Genomic DNA, 19,591 nt, shown 5'->3' with positions numbered 1-19,591 from the left:
AAGATATAATAAAATATGATGGCTATGTTGAGAAATAATTGGCGACCTTAAAATTGACTATCCTAAATTTTATTTTCTCCCCCCTCCCCAAGTTCATCTGTTCTCCCAAATTCAAGATCTTTCCAAATTATTCAATTATATTTCCGAATTTCTGGGTTTACGCATCCATATTTCTAACCCTGTGATTAAAACATCATGCGTGTAAATATATACACATAGTACCTACTAAGTTTTCTCATTGTACAAACTTCTAATATATCACATATATATAATAATATACAAAGATTACTTAAAAGTAACATCCAAGCATACAGTTTATATTTTAAATGAAAAAATATTTTGATGTGAAAAACATTAATATAAATCTAAATTAATTGCTGGTATGTAATGGACAACTATTACTGTTACCTATATAAAATAATACAGTACAACAAATGAAGTCTTTAAAATTATTTATTTATATAACATATTTAAATACAATTCCATAATTTTTAATATTTTAATACAGAAACAAGAAATTAAATTACAAAAATAATAAAATTACACATATATTTACTAATGCATGTTTAGAGAGCAATTAAAATTAAAAAAGTGAAATGCACTAAAATTATTTTCAGGCCAAAAAATTATATTGGTACATTTCTAATATATTCTTTGTTTGTTATGCTTACATAGCAGGTGTTTTTAGTTTTCTTTTATCTGAATATTTAGAAAAGCTATCATTTTTGAATTTACAATAATTGTTTAAAAGAGTATTTGTGCATGAGTATATAAGCAGTTGCATAATTTTACGTCACAAATGGTTTTTACAGGAAATAATTTTAATTTCCTTACACATAAGAATTTCTAATGTCATAGTGGATATTAAATTACGTTGGTTACATACTTGGAGGAAACCATTTTCATATTCAGGGCTTATGAGCTTCTGTATGACAATAAAATTATGCAGTATTACATTAATAACATCAGCAGATGGGTACTTTAACCCACCTCTATCACAATTATGAATATGTTTGAAATTGGGAGGAATTATTAGTGGTTTTTCAATAACTAAATTACCTCCACAGTCATCACATTTTAGCCTATTCATAACTGAGTGGCAACAATATCCAGCCAAGTATGCAATTAAAGGTAATTTATGAACCATAGTTTCAAGATCATTATTTGTGACATTAATATGCTTGAAATTATGAAAATATTTTACAATAGATTCATGGGAAATATCATTAATCAAATCAAAAGAGTTAGAAAAGTCATCGATAACAATTGTCCCTTTACTTTTCGATATCATAGTTAGATTTAATACAGAACATGCACGTAGTTTGTTTTCTACTTCAAAAACCTGTCGAAGTGATATATGATAATTTGTTCCAGCCATCCTGTGATATAAACTAAAACGATGTTCCAATTCATCTGTCTGAATTTTACCGGGCAAAAAATACGACATGTTAAGTTCACCTAGACAATACCTACACATTTCTATCATACACGTTGTTGTTAATATAAGAGCAGAAAGTGTCTCTTTTGTCAACCTACCCGTATCACTCTTCATTTCTTTCCATTTCATCAACCAATCAAGAAAATTATTTAAAAATACAAACTTCTTGTCTGATTCATTCCATACTAATGGTTTACAGAAGTCATCACAAGAATGTACCCCCTTGTTTGGTGTTTTAACATTCATTATTGAAAACCACGACGAAAATATTTTAATATATGCAGATGTTTCGTGAAAATTTAACAAATTATGCTTTACTCCTAATTCTTTCAGGCCTTGTGATGTTTGATCGTTGAAAATTTGTAAAGCCAGTTTCACACTTTGACGTTCTAAATTTGTAGGCCACAGAGCTTTACGAGATATTGTATATCCATATTTTAACAAATTACCACTTTAACTTTCATTAAGTCTTTAGTTTCTAACATTTCAATATGATCAAGTATTTCATGAATTTCATTAATATTACTTACTTTTATAGGTAACTCATTATACTTACTACTGATATGAGTCAATAACTTATTTTGAAACGATACAGATAATAAAAGATCTGCAGTAATGTGGACTGCATAAAGCAATTTTACACATCCATCAGTGCATTTTAAATTCAAAAACATCAAGATATTGTCTTTGTGCACAACGTTCCAAAATGTAGAAAATTTATATTGCATACAACAGGTTAAAAGTTCATTAAAGTCTGAAAATGTCCTCGATTTATAATACTCAGCAGCTGATAATTTACTATGAGCAATAGCTTTCATCATGAGGTTTGCTTCTCGTTCCGTTTTTTTCTCATTCGGACTTTTTCTCGAACTACCAGCTTGTGAAGATAAATACGATGGACAGCCATCAAATATGCTAGGAAAAGCGCCTTCTTTTAGTTTTGGTCTCTGCAGTGAAGCTTTAATGATTTTCCCATTTTTTTCATCGAAAGCTGATGTTTCCCAGATGAGGTCATCAGGTTGAAAATGTTTATGGCACACCTATTAAGTAAAAGGAAGACATCATGTAACTAACTTCTTAAAACAACCAACTGTAAAGCAAGATTGAATCACTTTCCTTATAAATAAAAACATTCAAGCTTTGGCAATGCTTTGGGCAGGTTAAATTTTGAATGCATATATGCAAATTAAAATTTTCTTTCAAATATTTAAGGATCAGTTAACACTACATATAAAAAATCTGATCATGACAGCATACGACCTCCTGCCTATTCTATGGCTTATACGGCAACGAGCTTCGAAGTATCATTAGCCCTTGATTGTTTGTAAATTAAATGTAATTTGTTGATTCATCAAATAGAAAACTATACACTGAAACCTATTTATACATGTTGGCGGGAGGTAAAAATTATAGCTTGCAGAAAGTTTCCATAGCAGACTAAGAATATTCTACCAACAATTTATTGAATCTTAATAAATTAATTAGGATTACACCTACCCGAGAAATAAGGAGTTGCTGAGAAGTCCTTCCTAGGTATATTTCTTAGCCACCTCTCTCTAAGAGCATCATTTTTGGCAAAGGAAAATGTATGCACCTTTTCAGTACCTTTATAATTTCCCCGACAACCAGTTACACAGCATTTAAATGGCATAGTTTCTGTAAAAACAGTACAAAAATCAGTTATATAAATACTAAATGTTATAACAATTTAAATTTGCATAATTATACATTGAAATTCGATACACCATAAACCAACGGTGGAGAATTTCAAATGTCATTCAAACATTTGAATAAATGTGTGTGTGTGTGTGCGATTATGGCAAAGCTTCGAGGGCTATCTGCCTAAGGGAAGGGATGCCTTCGTGGAGGACTTTCTAAGGGAAACTGGCTCATATACACGTTACACATGGGGAAAACCACGAAAACGCCCATGCATCCAGCCCGTTCGCGGGATTCGAACCTCGGGCTGAACTACCAGTGTTCAGCGACTTTACCGCTCGGCCGCTGGTGGGCCCATTTGAATAAATGAGACTTCAAGAAATTCGTATCTGAAGAACACTTAAGCTTCTATTAAGATATCGGGAAATTTTCCGTAACCGGCCCTTGGCTATTTTTTGGCCGCCATCTTGGATTTCAAAAACGCGCCAAGAGGCGCGTTTTTGAAATCCAAGATGGCGGCCAAAATTGTTTTCCCTGTCCGAGGGAAATCGGGCAGGGAAAACAACTCTGACCTACCAAACCTGGAAAGAACAAGAAAAAACGAACTTACCGAATTTATGGTGCCATCCTGAAGGCTACTCATCGCTGTTCCTTCAGATATCTATCAGGATACCTGCAAATAATAAGAAAAACAAAATATAATATTTTTTTGCTGAGCACAAATTTAAGAAATATTAAATGAAATTGTTTAAATTACATTAAATACAACTGCTTAGCAGAAATGCAAATTATAAAAAATATATATATATAATATTTTTTTGCTGGGCAAAAGTTTAAGAAATAATAAACGAAATTGCTTAAATTACATTAAATACAACTGCTTAATATTTTCAAATATACGATTTGCAGAAATCAGCTTTACAAAATAGTTTCATGCTTTAAAACTAAAAGAAATATCTATCATAAAATTAATCAAGAAAGCTACTCTTTTATAAATACATAAACTATTTTTATAAATCTAGAAATACTTAAGAACGCTTAAAACATACAGTAAAAGCAAAAAAAAAATTCTCAGTATCGTAAGTAAGGGATAAGTTAAGTAATCGTTTTAAACTACGAATTTACTTTATTCTCGTTAGCATCCTCTGACAATATATGAAATTAAATTTAATTTATATCATAATATATATAAATAATAATATTAAATTGCATTAATAACAAATTAGCACTTACTTTGTACACGAGACATCCTTTCCGCGCGCGATCAATTTGGCGCCCAAAGTTACGGTTACTAGTTACGGTTGCAGTGAACGATGAACTCGGATCGTTAAGTTAATAATTTTGGCAAAATTTATTAAGAAGATCTGCAAGTTCTTGTAAATAGAATTATTGAAATTAGAACTGCTATTTATTGCCATTAAACAAATATAAAATTGTTATATAGTATAATTTTTCTTATATTCCTACTCTTATGTTTATTCACAATCTACATTTGATTATATTTAAGGTCTTGTTTTTACAGTTCAGAATGTATAATTAATAATACTGCTTTCTAATTTGATTAAAATAAAATACAGTAAATTATTTCAAACAGAATGGTATAGGTTATTTCGCTGCAAACAATTATACTAAATATACTTATTTATGTACATTTGAGAATTTAGCGCCGAGCAGTTATTAATCATCCATGATGCTCTTCTGTCTGCCTATTTACAATTCTAAATTACATTTTTGGAAAGAAAAATTAAATTCAAGATTAAAAAAACTTTTTTTTAATGAAAATGTAACTTTTTTAAAAGCTTCATTTATTAGCTAGAATGATTCCAGTTTACTTATCTGTATTATCACAGTGAATCAAATATTATTACTGGCTTATCAAACATTAATAACAGTATAAATAGAGCTTTGGCCCGATTGAATAAACGTAAGACCAGCTAACAAAACTTGTAGCCGCATAATAGGGTTTTAAAAACGATGTTTGAAATTTCAGCTAATTTCTGTAATGCATCCCCGTCATTAACTCCACATGGATTGCCAAATATTTACAAAGGCACCTTCAATTTCGTAGCTTAATAGTAGCTACTTTTGCAGTTATTCCAGCAAGCCCTAGATCAGAAACAACAGCCATTTAATGCACATTGGTCTCAAGTGTCTTTCCAGTGCAGGATTTACGTATAAGCTACACATATAAGCTACTATTATATATAGCTTAGGGCCCCCACTTTCTTCGCCCCCCTAAAATTAAAATATAGTATAACAGACTTATAAAGGGCCCTATATTTCAAACAGCCTAGAGCCTTATCAAGTCTAAATCTAGCTTTGTGTCTTTCTCAGAAAGGAATTCGTGCTAAATAATTCATGTGAATATGGGAACTTCGACAGAGGTTCATCATGCCCCAACCCATTGCTTTACAAAATTTCACTTAATACTCACATGCATGAATGACGTAATGGGCTGGAGCCACTCGGGTTGGAATCATAAACAGTGGCTCAGAGTCATGGGATTATCTTCAGAAATCATGTGAAATCTCGCCTACAAAAATCTTACTCTCCCATCTTGGGTAGTAGTAGGTATAGGCTCAGTAAACAGTTATCCACTTACATATTAAAAATGGCGAAGCGGTGTCACGCAACATGGGACTGAGTAGCAGTGAGTTCATCTGAATCCACAGTCTGCGCTGAGATCTAGAAGACCTCTTTATAAGAAAGGAGGAAAACTGAACTTACATAAGTGCATCCTTATGTAAGTTCAATTTTTGTTTTCATTACTGACTAATTAATTAAGCAAAGGATCAAATAAATCTTCGGCACCTTTATGCAAATTCACTTTACTGGACTTTATCATCTATAAATACAGCTTCTAAATTCTAGATCACAAGGGCTCTGTTAAAAGAATCAAGCAAGCCAACTAGATATCTAGTTTGCCTTGAATCAAGATGGTTTGATAAGGAGTACATCATAACTGGGCCTTTCCTAGGCCATTAGATGCCCGAGTACATTCGAGATTGCCGCCCCCAAATTTAAAACAAAATGCTCAATGATTAATAAAATTTATATTTCATACTCACTAAGTACTTACATATGACACATTGTATAACAAGTACTGACATAATATGACAAGTATTTACAATGAATTTGAAATATTTAGGTATCTAAATATTTCAAATTCTAAATATTTCCGGCCGCCCCTGATTTTAGAAGCCCGCTTACTTTTACGCTCTCCACCTTCACTAGGAACGGCCCTGCATCATAAAGATACTTGCACACCTGTGCAAATCGTTGTTGTTTGATAATCCTTGTTACCTAAAGAAATTGTTAGAAATGCGCCTGCCTTGAAGACGAGCGTCCCTGATGAGTATCATTTTCTAACTTCAGAAAAGCACTCTTCATAAAAGTGCATACTTATGTAAGTTCAATTTTTGTTTTCATTACTGACTAGCAGTGGAATAGCTAGGGTGGGGCAAGGGAGGACATCTATCCCCGGGCGCAGAATTCAGGGGGCGCGAAATTGATGTTACGAAATTTTAGAATGAAATGTTTTCCGTTCTTGACACAGAGAAAGGGGCGCAAAATCTTCGGTTGTCCCCGGGCGCCGAAAACCCCAGCTACGCCTCTTCTGACTAATTAATTAAGCGAAGGATCAAATAAATCTTCGGCACCTTTATGCAAATTCACTTCACTGGACTTTGTATAAATGTACCCTTTGAGAAATGTGTGACGAGCGTTTCCGTAGAAAGATCTTGTTTTTCACTAAAGTGCCGAAAATTAATTCCATCCACTGCATCATTAATTAATTAATCTGCAATGCAAATGAAAACCCCATTCGCATAAAGAGACCTGCCTTAAATTGTCCGTATCCTTACAGAGGTTTCATTTTTCAAAATTACAGATTGATTTTTTGTAAGGTTCACATGCCTTTATGCCAAGGCACCCTTACAAAGAATTTTATTTTTTCGAACAGCGATCGATCTTTATAAAGGTGTATTCACCATTATATCTGGGTGCTATTATGAAGGTGTCTCTAAGAACCACCGCAAAAAAATACCATACATCGCAGATTATCATCGCAATAACTGGGCACATTGCAGATAAAATTAAAGAAAGGCAAGGTGAGCTGCATAATATCCATTGATTCTAGATACTCCTGTTGGAGCCACAATTGCATATATGTTTGTGCATTTTAATTTTGGTATAAGCATATACACAGCTTCCATAACATGCGACCCATCCTCCTATATACCAGGTGTTTCGGTTGATCTTTGCCATTTGACATTCTATATTCTTACCCTGAAGAGACCATGTTCATTGAAACAGGTTCTGATGCAAATGTGCAAACATTAATATTATGATACACATGTGGTTGGGCACCTTTTCCCATACATTCTTACAGTGGCTCCTCCATTGCCGTCAGCTGTTTGATACACGAAGTGAATGTCTGCAAACTCTGAATTCGTAAAACGGTATATACTCTGTGGTTGGAATCAGAAAGCTCTCCAAGTGCCTACCAGGAGCACTGGTACTAAATACAGATTTATCTGTTTTTCCATTTCTGGCCTTGTTGCTCCATATAAATACGGTTTATTTCGTTTGATTTTTATTAAAGATGAGTCAGCCTGTATATATAACAGAAAGATGAATTGTATTTTGCGATGCATATGAGAGGTTATCTTTAAAGTGGGGGAACTTAACAAAGCAAGGTTATTCGTAATTATGTCATAACGAAAAAAAATTGTTTTTTATATTATATAATCCTAACTAATATTATAAATGCGAATGCGAGTTTGTTTATTACCCTTTCACTTTTTAATTACTTAACCGATCACCATGAAATTTTCAAGAAAGATGAGAAAAGGTTATAGGCTATATAATGTAACTTATCAGTTGAAACTTAAACTATACAATAAGTTTTATAGTTAAAATGATTGCCGTTGTATAAACATTAAATGTTAAACGATATACGTGGCTTAAACCACGCAAACATTTTATAGACAAGCCAAGCACCTGTGCGCGCAGACAAACTTTTATATCGTTTAACATTTAATGTTTATACAACGGCAATCATTTTAACTATAAAACTTATTGTATAGTTTAAGTTTCAACTGATAAGTTACATTATATAGCCTATAACCTTTTCTCGCTCTTTTTAACGCATGTTTGCGTGGTTTAAGCCACGCAAACATTTTATAGACAATAAATATTTAATAAACATTTTATTTATAACCTTTTCTAATATACAGGGGCATAGCTAGAGTTTCCAGCGCCTGGGGACAACTGAAGCATTTGCGCCCCATTCTATGTGCCAAAAATGGAAAACATTTCATTCAAAAATTTCGTAGCATCAATAAGGCGCCCCTTGGATGCTGGGCCCAGAGACAGATAGCCTCACCCTAGCTACGCCACTGCTAATATATCAAAAATATTTCTTGAAAATTTCATGATGATCCGTTAAGTAATTAAGGCGTGAAAGCGTAACATTTATAAATTTTTCCTTGTTTAATTTTATTATTTGAAATCCTTCAGGATTTACGGGTTTCGGGTCATCTTTCACAAAAATTTTTCAGTCATTAAGAAAATATACGTAGCAGTTTTACTAGATTTCATGGCGATACACTCCACGTAAATACAAAATATCCGCGGTCTATAGGTATAGAAGAAGGGCAGTATTTACTGAAATTTTACGCAGAGTGTATTTTTAAAATTCACGCGAAGTTGAAACTTATTTAAGGACATTAACGCGAGCGAAGCCGTGGGTAAAAGCTAGTAAAACTATAAAACATGAAGCCACATTAAATTAATTAACTGGAAAACAAGGGGCCAACCAGCGGCCGAGCGGTAACGTCGCCGAACACTGGTAGTTCGGTCCGAGGTTCGAATCCCGCGAACGGGTTGGCTGCATGGGTGTTTTCGTGGTTTTCCCCATGTGTGACGTGTATACGAGCCAGTTTCCCTTAAAAAGTCCTCCACGAAGGCATCCCTCCCTTAATGCAGATAGCCCTCGAGTGCTTTGCCGTAATTTAATAAGCCAAACGAAGTCTGAGAAAAACTAATCATTATTAATAGGAAGAGTTATAGGTATTTTTTCCTCTTTAAAGCGGTCTTTAATGGTATAATCGGAAGCCCGCCCGCCTAGAAATCATGAGGTTAGGAGTTCGAAACTCGGCGAGGGCAACGTATATTTTCCCTGCCTATTGGCGCCTGAAGTAAAATGTGGTAGCCTATAATATGTCACTATCAGGATTTAGCAACTGATCCTTACCTTCCTTGTCGCCCTAGAAGTGGGGGAGAATGCAAGGAATTTTCTCCTTTATTACCGCAATGGAAAATTTGGCTAGGGTATTGCACCTTTTTCATATTCTGGCTAGGCAGAAGAGTACCAGGGGGAGCAGAACAGCCAAGCCACTGATTAAGAGGAGAGGCCTCCGAAGAACCTTAAGTTTTTAAGTATATATTAAAAAAAAATGAAGCTAAAATGTGGTCTGTATTGGGAGAATCAATCCCTAACTCATAATTGGCACTAAAGATATCTTTGGGACGGTGTATGTTTCAGTTGCTCCATGCTAGAGAAGCTTTTTGAAGTTGAAGTGGATTAAAAGCTATCTTCGATCAACAAGGTGCCAAGATTTAATGGCTTGTCAGTCTTTTTGCATTGAACATACGGTAGCTAAACATGTTAATGAATTTTTGACAAAACTATAAACAAACTTTCGTAAGTCAAAATTCACTAAAAACAGTTATAGCTTTTTTATTTTTAGAAAAGTTAACAATATTTTTTAAATCATCAAAAATAGCTGATTAATAAGCATTTTTAAATATAAATTTGTTTTCTAAATGTAATTTTTCCCCTTAATCTTAAGACTTGCTTTTCAAATCAATTCAAATATTTAATTTTAATTAAATAAATGTTAATTTTATATTTGTGTTGACATTTTGTATGGTGATCATTCCGATATAGGGTGACCAAGTGAGATTTCCATCCTGAGCATCGATAATTAAGTCTTGCACTGCAGATAGAATTTTGCATATTTGCCCTATTTCTTACTTTGACAAATGTAATGATTTTACAAAATTACATGTTCTATTTGTACAACTTTTCCATCCTTAGATCAGTCAATATACTAAGCATAAAACCTATTTCAAACATTCTGCGTGTGTGTATTTATGTTTTATTTAAGCTAATAGAAAATATTTAATAATGGAAATTTCCTTCATCCAGAGTCAGTTTACAATCCATAAAAGATAATAAGATTAATACCAGTAATAATGTATAAATAATGTAAATAATGAGTAAAATGCATAATATATTTTAATAAATGAAGCTGGAAATTGCAGATGTGTGAATCTTGAAATAAATACTGATAACCAAAAAAACAGAATAGAAATTTGTGCTTATTTGAAAAGTGAATAATACAGGCAAAGTTAAAATAAAAATAAACATTATCAATGAACAGTAACATTACTTATACTACATTAAGGGGAAGCAAATGTGTATATGTAAATGTGTGCATTAGTGGTATTTATGACTTTACACTGAAATTCTGATTCCCCCATGAGGGGGGGGATCAGAATTTTTTTAATAGGTAAAGAAGCTAATGGGATAAATGAAACTAAGGGAATTATTGATATGTTGTCCTCTATTAAAGACATATGTGTTATTTTGTTCCATTGGCTAATTCATTTTCACATTGGACTTGTAATTGAATTTTAAATTAAGAATGAATCTGTGTGCTTTTTCAGGGAAGGGAAGTTATGCTTTACAAAATTATAAGTATGCAATATTTACAATTAAACAGAAAATGAGAGGTGTATGAAAAAATTACAAGAAAAAAAGGGAATTTTAAATTTTTTGACAGGATGAAATTTAAAATGCTTATCAGTCATGGTTAATAAAACTTAGCTGAATATTAAATATATGTATCAAATTTATTGAGAATAAAAATTGAAGCTAACAGAATGATAATAATAAATTAAAAAATTTATTTACATGCATACAATTTTATGTTAAATATACAGAAAATTTTCATACGAGAATACAAGAATAAAGAATTGTTTTATTAAAGAGTCTTGAAATAACTGTAGCTTTTTCTTTCACTTTTAAATTCAATAACTCTTAAAATTATAGTGATATTTATAAAAGCATAATAAAAATAATTTGATTAAACATTCCTTTTACATATTAGGCCAACTAATATTACATATTACAGCTCATGAAATGTTTCTGGTATGGAAAAAAGGATCCTTCTAAAAAATTTTCTTTACATATATATAACTAAAAATGTATCAGTTCATTTTTTCTATAATTATGTTTTATGAAAATATTCTTAAACTATTGAAAAGAATGAAATTTCCTTCATTTTCAAATGATTATGAGATGGATTTTAATGTAATGCTGATAAAGAAGATATTTTTAACATTAAAACAGAAAAATCTAAAATAGCTAAAACATATACACCTTGGATAAAAATTTGTGAGGAAAAAATTATAAATATTAATGAAAATAAAATTTTCATAGCACATAATTTTAGCATTTTAGTAAAAAATTATAAAAATTGCATCATTATACTTTACATACAGCCACTTTACTGAGATATTTATTTCAATATTAAATATATAAATTTCATGTTTCATTTCCTATTTATCTATTTCACTATCTTCTAATTTGACAAATTTTGTCTCAAATCTCAGATAATGCATTAATTCTAGATTCAGCAGCAATTACTTTCACAAAACATATATGAAATTAACAAGATGCTATTAATTTTGCACGAAGGCTTTCCATATAAAATTAACTTCTCAGATTTTCTACATATATATAGTTCTATATAAAAAGAGCATTTATTTTGGAACATAATGACCAATATGAAGTAATAATACATAATTTATAATTTTAATAGTCACAGCATACTGAGATATTACATTTGGCTCATTGTAGAACCATAGCCTGCATACCCAGCAATGCAATCATTACCATCCAATGATACAATCATTTTGCTTATCATATGATAAGCTTGCTTTAAATTGATTTCATTAAAGGGTACAATAGAATACCTGCCATAGCTTTTCAGTTTATTGCCATATAACTTTATCGCACTAAGCACAGCAACTGAAAAATTGGTCACAAGATTTGTGGCTTAATTGTCTGATTTTCCGAGATTTAGGTATTAAGTTTTTATTTTGACTGACATTCCTCTTTGGAATGTCACTGGGTTTGCTTGATGCAGCTACTTGCCCTGAAGATGGTTAGCTTGGCTGTTCACAGCTTTAATGAAGCTTGCCGCAGGGTGGTGAATTCTACTGCATAACTAAGCAAATAGCTCCTTCACATTTACAAGTCTGCTGCTTCTGCACACCTAATCAGCTGGAAGGGATAAAAATTATAAACATAAATAATTACAAAATCGATTCACAATAAATTTTATATTTTAGTTAATTTATTTATTGAATAAAATAAATGTGAAAGTAATTAGAAAGCAGCACTGAATTAAAATATTAGTAATACTCATAGTGTAACAACGCTGATACTGCAAATGCTAAATTAAACGAGTATTGGGACTTTAAAGCATTAGAAATGAGTGAGTGTTGCATACAAAGGTTAGCATTTTGGATGCATAAATTCATGTCACACATAGAGAAAATTATGAAAACTTCCATGCAGCCAGTCTATTTGGCAGGATACACAAGTAATAAACATGTTTAATAATGAAACATAATAAAAATATTAATAATTAATGAGGGAAAATTTATAGTTTTGTTCTTTTTATTTAAGTTAATATTTCTATTGTGAAAACTATTCACTTTCTCTTTGCCAGTACTAAACATTAATTCTGAATTATAATAAATTTTCCAACTGCTCTGTTATTCATTCACAATAGTAATGGCTTGAGTTAATTTCTTCTGCGTTTATTTCATTTATAACCTCCCAAAGTTTTCAACTACATTTTATCCATTAGTTCTAATCTGAGGTAATGTGCTGCAAATATCAAATGTTAAACTGTCATAATAATAATACTATAGACAACTGAAGTTAACAAGCACATATTGTAAAGCTTCAATCATATGCAGAAGTGATTTATATGCAAGTACAGTCAAAAGTCGTTAATCCGGACTCGTTGGGACTTCGGCGATTCTGGATTATAGATCATCAGTTTAAATCTGGTAAGATGGCATGCAGAAATTACAAAATTAAAAATATGAAACCATAATTTATGAAATAAAGAACAATCATGATCTAAAGCGTATTAAAATTTACAAAAAGAAAAAGCTTAATATTTATTTGTTTACTTTATTAAACATTTATTTCAATGTAAGTTGCTTCGTTTCATGTGATAACACTTTCTCTTTAATTCTATTAAACAGACATAATTTATCGTTTAGTTACAAAGTTCCGCTGTTCAAGTCCTATAATTGCTGTGTTGAGAATACCGACTAATTTGTCAATGGAAATGTTTTCGTTTTCAATAACCTCTGGGTCACTTTCTTCACTATCGAAAGCGAATTATAATGACGAGGAACTTGATTTAAATCATATCAAAGACGGAGTACATAGACATGAAATACTATACTTAGTAAGGAATTATAAGCCAAATAAAATAAAAACATCTGCCCAGAAGATAAGGATAGTGCTGACAGATCAACTTCCAATCCGCGGTGTGAAATTGATAAACAGATTTCGAATTTCAGAACATACTTTCGCTTTGTAGATATAAATTACATATTAGTAAATATATATCGGAAATTCTATTTGACATAATCGAAAGTTCAAGCTTACTTTTATGAAATTGTTCTAAAAGTCTGCAAAAAATAATAAGCAGGATCCAATTCAAAGATTAAGGAGCAACGCAATGTGCAACGTTAACTGAATCAGATAATTTTAGCTTAGCTTATACCTCCGTTACGCATTAAACGCGCATGTGCACAAACATATTCGCAGCCGTAAAGGTCTTACGCGCACTCTTAAACACCTGTGCGCATGCATGAACGCAACGCATGCGCAGAAAGTTTGTAGCTTTGAGGTCCGGATTATAGATCATTCCGGATTATGGGTGTCCGAATTAACGACTTTTGACTGTATATCTTTATCATTTGGCCAATTTGAATTCAACAAAATAATCTAATTTTCATAACTTTCTCAATTTTTATTGTCTGCAGATAATCAAAACCATTTTTAAAGAGGGACTACTGCACATTATTGTTAAGAAATATATCACATCGACATTCTTCAGCTTTATTACTTTTTAACTTTAACAAATTAATATTTAAGTACTAAAAATTAAATATAACACAGTTATAGCTCTGAAGCTATGTGACAGATGCGACGAGCGAAAGCTCTGAAGTCAGATTCCAATCAGTCTGGGTCGTATTTATTTTGCATATAAAACAATACATGTGAATTCTAGTTAAATAGAACCAATGACTAAAAAGCACTTGTTTTAAAAAATACATAATAAAAATGTATTTTTCATATTACATATCAATACATATTAAAATAAAGTCGTAGCTGCCCGGATGGTATAGTGATTAGGGAAGCCTGAGTACAATACTGAGGGACCCGGGTTCGAATAACGAACAAGGCATGGATGTAAATTATCTGTCCCTTCATAGGAGGCAAAGGTGGCCTGCCTATTAGGTGCCTCCATAATAGATCACCATATCTGATTTTAGGAGTGGCCAATGCCGGCATAGGCAAGCATCCACCATTGGAAACAAAAAGTACATGTGCAAGAAATGGAGTTATTCTGATGCTAATGGTTTCATAAAATTAATTATTCTTTTCTGATAACTCGATTCATAATTATAATGTGGGGAAAAAAGAAGAAATATAGAATATCAAATCCCATTTACTTTCCTGAACCAAAGTATGAAAGTAACAGCACAGTGTATAAAAATGTTGAACAACTGCATTGTCTGTTAACACAGTTATAACTGAAGTACTGTTTTGAAGAAGGGTATGGAGTTTTATGGCAATTAGCATATACTTTGATGCTTCTTATTTCATTAAAGCTAATTCTTATATATAGGCATAGTAATGTTTTGTTCATCAGCATTTTATGAATTATTGACAATTTCAAAACAACAAGTATAAATATGCAAAATAAAATAAGGAGCTGTACGACTTAAAGCTCATATAAATTGGAATACCTTATGTTGGAGCATTGCTGAACTCATACTTAAAACAGAATAAAATGATAAATGAAAATCAAAACACTACTATATATGCACTGTATGTTACTTCCTTATTAAAGCAGACAGTCTGGATATATTTAAAAGTTACAAGTTACAAATTTGGTGATTCAATCAGCTTATTTTGTTATGGTGTCTTTATTAAACAATAATCAAATGTCACCTATGGATATTCTAATATATTTTAAGAACATTAGGCTTAAATAAAAAAAACTTTACCTTTCTGGATTTTGGAAAGCCTAACAGATTTCAATTCACAAAATCCATTTCAGTCCCATTTATTGCTATTACAGGCCACACATCGAGCAAAAGCTTTCATTGAAGGGCAGTTCAACCTGAAAAAAGAAATTAAATCACCATTTAAAATTTCATGATCAGGGTAACAATACAAAGGTTTAGCACTTGGCTTATAAATAATCCTGCTCTTTCAGAAAAATTTAATTGCCATGACAATAGATTTAGGTTGGTAACTTATTTCTGTAAAAAAATGTTATGCCCTTTCCAGGAAAAACATGAGCACACATATTTACCATATAACATATTCCTCGAAGTATAACACAATGGCTTCAAATCACATTAATTAGAAAGTTTGATTTTATTTCTACTTTAACCAGGTTGCCTTCATGGCCATATGACATACAATATATTCTTTAAAATAAAGACTAATGTAACAGATTCAAATAACAAATTTAAAAGTTTTGCCCCATAAGTGAAAACATAACTTTGTGAAATAAATCTTGCATCCAATTTAAGGCCATGAGAACTGATGTTTGACAAATACTAAAGAAAGTTTATTTATATTTTTGATGCATTAGACATGAACCTGATTTAATCAAAAAAACTTTAATATGGGGAATAGGTTGGAATAGCTTTAACTTCTTTGATAAGCTGAAGCATGTTTAGAACAAAATGTTTTAATGACAAGTAAATTTCCATCATTTGCAAATCATTATATTATTAGAAAATACATTTTAATGAGATACTAACAACTATGACATTTTATGCATAAAAAGAGTAAAAATTAAGCCAGTTATCATTTGGCTTTGTGGTGTCATCGAAGCTTTGCTTCTTCTCCCAGCATAAATTCTTTGGTGGTACACTACTATACTGTCAACAATATTGTTTTCATATTAGTTCCACAACAGTAAATTAACATGTTCCAGTTCAGAGTTTGAATGCATCTGAAATGTTTTGTGCACAGTTTGAATTTAAGAAAAATCTCTTTCTTTCAGACTTATATTTTCAGCTTAATATTCTAATGATATATTTTTTTTGAAATCATATACTACAGCTATATCCATTTGACTTTGAAGGGAAGATTAATAATTTTTATCTTCTTATATCCTACCCATATATCTTTCTTTCTAAGTAGCTATGTGCAGAGTTAAAAAATGTATAGACATATAAAAATAATAAGGATAGCTTAATTATTTTTATTGAGAAAAATTAAATGTGCATAGCTATATATGTAAGAATACATAATTAAATTAGTCCAAATCATATTTAATGCATCTCCATATCTATTTTAATATTTTCATTTAATATGTATTTAAATGCACTAATCATTTTATCATTAGAATTCTAGTAAAAGTAAGAAAAAAGCTATAATAAATTAAATGCTGTTGTTGTTGGTATCATTTTAACTTTGCCCAGTTTGTCTTCATGGCAATAGCATTATTTATAACATATATAATACCTAAAAAAGGAACATTTTGTTATGTTAATAATAATAATTTGCTGCATTTTTTAACTCCCCAAACCCCATAAACGTTTTGCGAAAATATAAAAAACTTTATTTTCTTTTACCGTAATGTTCGAAAAATAAACCCCATAAACGTTTTGCGAAAATATGAAATAATAATGATTTGCGACTTTCAAACTTTATTTTCTCTTACCGTAATGTTCGAAAAGTAAACAGAAAATTTCCCTTTTCCTCCTTCAGGAAAATTCCCTGTGTGGGTTGCAACAATTATCAGGGTTACCATATTCTGGCGCACGTACGCTCACTTCCGATGTAAACAAATCCGCAATTTCGCCAAGTGCCGGTTATGGAAACATCCCCTGAAATCTGAAGACTTTGTTTGGTAAACTAAACACTATTTATGGAATTTTAAGATGAATTTACTGTATTAATATTTAAATACATTGTATGCAAATACACAGTATAAATTTAGAAACCACATAAAATACATCTTTCAATAGTGATAAGTTAATACATAATTAAACTCACAATAAAACAAACGTTTTTACTAGACTGTTCTTCAAATACTGAACGCTTTGATCACATAACTTTAAAAGTTTGCCATTCTCACTTATACTTACACTCATTATACAATGCACTCACATATTAGCTATACATATTAGCTATTATATTTATTCTACACACTCACATATTAGCGTACATACGTTTGTTAACTGATATACGTAATTATTAATTTAACTAGATTTATTGTATAGGTTTACTTTCAATTACATTTTTAAAAACTGTTAAGCTTTGTATAAATGATTAGGTTAAAAATTCGTAAAACAGTAATGAAATAATAAAAAAAAAACTTTTATAAAAGAAAATACGTAACATTAGATACTGCACACATAAAATTAAAACTTCGGTGATGCACTTAAACAAAATATATTAAGTAAATTCAGAAATAAGATTAATAATAATAATAATGGCTAATCAATATAAACATAATAAGTATACGTGTGTTACTAATAATTAAGCAATTAATACTTAATTTAATTCAACATTAGTAATAGCAAGCGTTTATTTCAATGAACAAAATATAAAGTTACATTTCAATAAATACGAACTTACCAAGTATTTCTTCTCCCCGACAGCACGTGCTAACATTCCAGTCTATGTACACCGCAAAGCAATGGCTTCCCAATTGAGAATCCAAACCTCGAGAACATCACGTGGGCCTACTAACTTTGACGTCACACTTGTTTCTACAACCTGTCCATTGGCTTTATAATCTAGGAGGCACTGCCTGGAGACACGTGAACCTTTGCACTACAATTTCTTGCGCGGATGGAAGTGGATAATGAATGGCCTTGAAACATTCTGTGGTATGACGAAGCTCATTTCCATGTGCAAAGTTCTGTAAATACGCAACATTGCAGGATATGGGCGACCGAGAATATGTTCCCACTACAGCCATTACCTTTTCACTCTGAAAAGGTCACTCTGTGGGGCGGAATAATGGCAACGTTTGTCGTCGGTTCGTTCTTCTTCGAGGAGATCACACCTGCGGATCCCGTTACCTGCAACGTTACTGGCGAAGCGGTATGAAGGACTTTTGCGTAACCATGTCCTTCCGGCACTTCAGCAATGTGTGGGTCAGTGTGGAGATTGCGCAGTATTCATGTTAGATGACGCTCCTCCGCAATATTGCTACTCGTGTGAAGCAGCTGCTGATCGCTCATTTCGGAGATAATAGAATCATAACCTGCCATTTTCCAACAGCGTGGCCGCCACGCTCTCCCGACTTAAGCCCGTATGACTTTTGGCTTTGGGGATATCTGAAGAATGTTGTTTACAGTGGGCGATTCTGGCCGACTTGAAGGCAAGCATCACGCACCACATTCATAGCATCAGTACAGATACCCTCAATCTGTTGTGGAACATGCAGTTTTGCGCTTCTAAGTAGCAGGGGAACAAGCAGGAGAGTTCGAACAACTTATGTGTTAATCATCCGTAAGCTGTTTGTTTCGTGGAGCTTTTCTTGTCATTATAATTGGTTTCTCTGTAAATACGTATTCTTCTCTTTTTACTAATAAGATTGCCGTAAACCCTTGGAGTCTAGGATTTTCTTTTGACTATACATCCGTAACAACAACGTGACAACTGACAGCGACATATAGTTTCACATTTTGGAACTAATTTTTTTACTTTCGCCAAACAAACTTCCATCCCTCAGAATTGTTCTGGTAAAATATCAAGTCATTCTGACCTGTAGTTTTAAAGTTAGAGAGTTTTGTAATTGCAACTTTAATTATAACCCCCTGTAGATAGTGACCAGTTTTACTATTATTTGGAGCTATTTCCACTATACCTTCCTCGTGCCAGCTTTCAATAATGCTATCGTATTCTTCAAAATATCCAATTTTCTGAAATTTTCATGTATTGGCGAAAAGTCTCTTTTCAACTTTATCATTTTTGGTTTCCGAAGAGTTAGGGAGTTGAACAGTAGTTATCTAATTGCTTTATGTAACTTCTGCAGCTGTCTCCGTTCCCTACAACGGGCAAGTAGCTCTCTTGAACTCGCGGGAGACACCTGCTGTACCATAATCCCTATTTGTTCCAGATTTATTTCG

The 19,591-nt window shown here is 32.0% G+C and overlaps 1 protein-coding gene and 1 long non-coding RNA gene across 3 annotated transcripts; both read right to left on the bottom strand.

The window, feature by feature from the left end:
- Positions 1-441: 441 nt before the first annotated feature.
- Positions 442-4,380, bottom strand: LOC146998934 (uncharacterized). 2 transcript variants are annotated; one of them, XR_015039833.1, is made up of 4 exons: positions 4,331-4,380; positions 3,708-3,770; positions 2,936-3,094; positions 442-2,478 (listed from the first exon to the last, which is right to left on the bottom strand). XR_015039833.1 is itself a non-coding variant. In XM_085812009.1 (3 exons), exons 2-3 carry the CDS (start codon positions 3,738-3,740, stop codon positions 1,876-1,878), a joined length of 636 nt encoding a protein of 211 aa, XP_085668135.1. In that variant the 5' UTR covers positions 3,741-3,770; positions 4,331-4,367; the 3' UTR covers positions 442-1,875. The 2 variants fall into 2 exon arrangements, 1 of the variants encoding a protein (XP_085668135.1); XM_085812009.1 differs by lacking the exon at positions 2,936-3,094 and having other exon boundaries at positions 4,331-4,367.
- Positions 4,381-11,048: 6,668 nt separating this feature from the next.
- On the bottom strand, positions 11,049-18,227 carry LOC146998933 (uncharacterized). Its single transcript, XR_015039832.1, has 4 exons — positions 18,090-18,227; positions 17,170-17,342; positions 15,494-15,609; positions 11,049-12,452 (listed from the first exon to the last, which is right to left on the bottom strand). It is a non-coding gene; the product is annotated as an uncharacterized LOC146998933 (long non-coding RNA).
- Positions 18,228-19,591: the final 1,364 nt, after the last annotated feature.

The sequence above is a fragment of the Stegodyphus dumicola genome, chromosome 2, assembly GCF_044657685.1.
Source record: "Stegodyphus dumicola isolate Sdum_Otavi_A_Nest chromosome 2, ASM4465768v1".
Classification (NCBI taxonomy): Eukaryota; Metazoa; Arthropoda; class Arachnida; order Araneae; family Eresidae; genus Stegodyphus; species Stegodyphus dumicola.
The sequence above is the reverse complement of the archived record's forward strand: the minus strand, read 5'-3'. Positions and strand labels throughout refer to the sequence as shown.

Excerpts from the sequence above, each read along its gene's own strand:
- LOC146998934 (XM_085812009.1), bottom strand. The coding sequence starts at position 3,740 with ATGAGTAGCCTTCAGGATGGCACCATAAATTCG. Across the intron at positions 2,479-3,707 it reads AGGATGGCACCATAAATTCG|GTGTGCCATAAACATTTTCA; the intron begins GTAAGTTCGTTT and ends TTTACTTAATAG.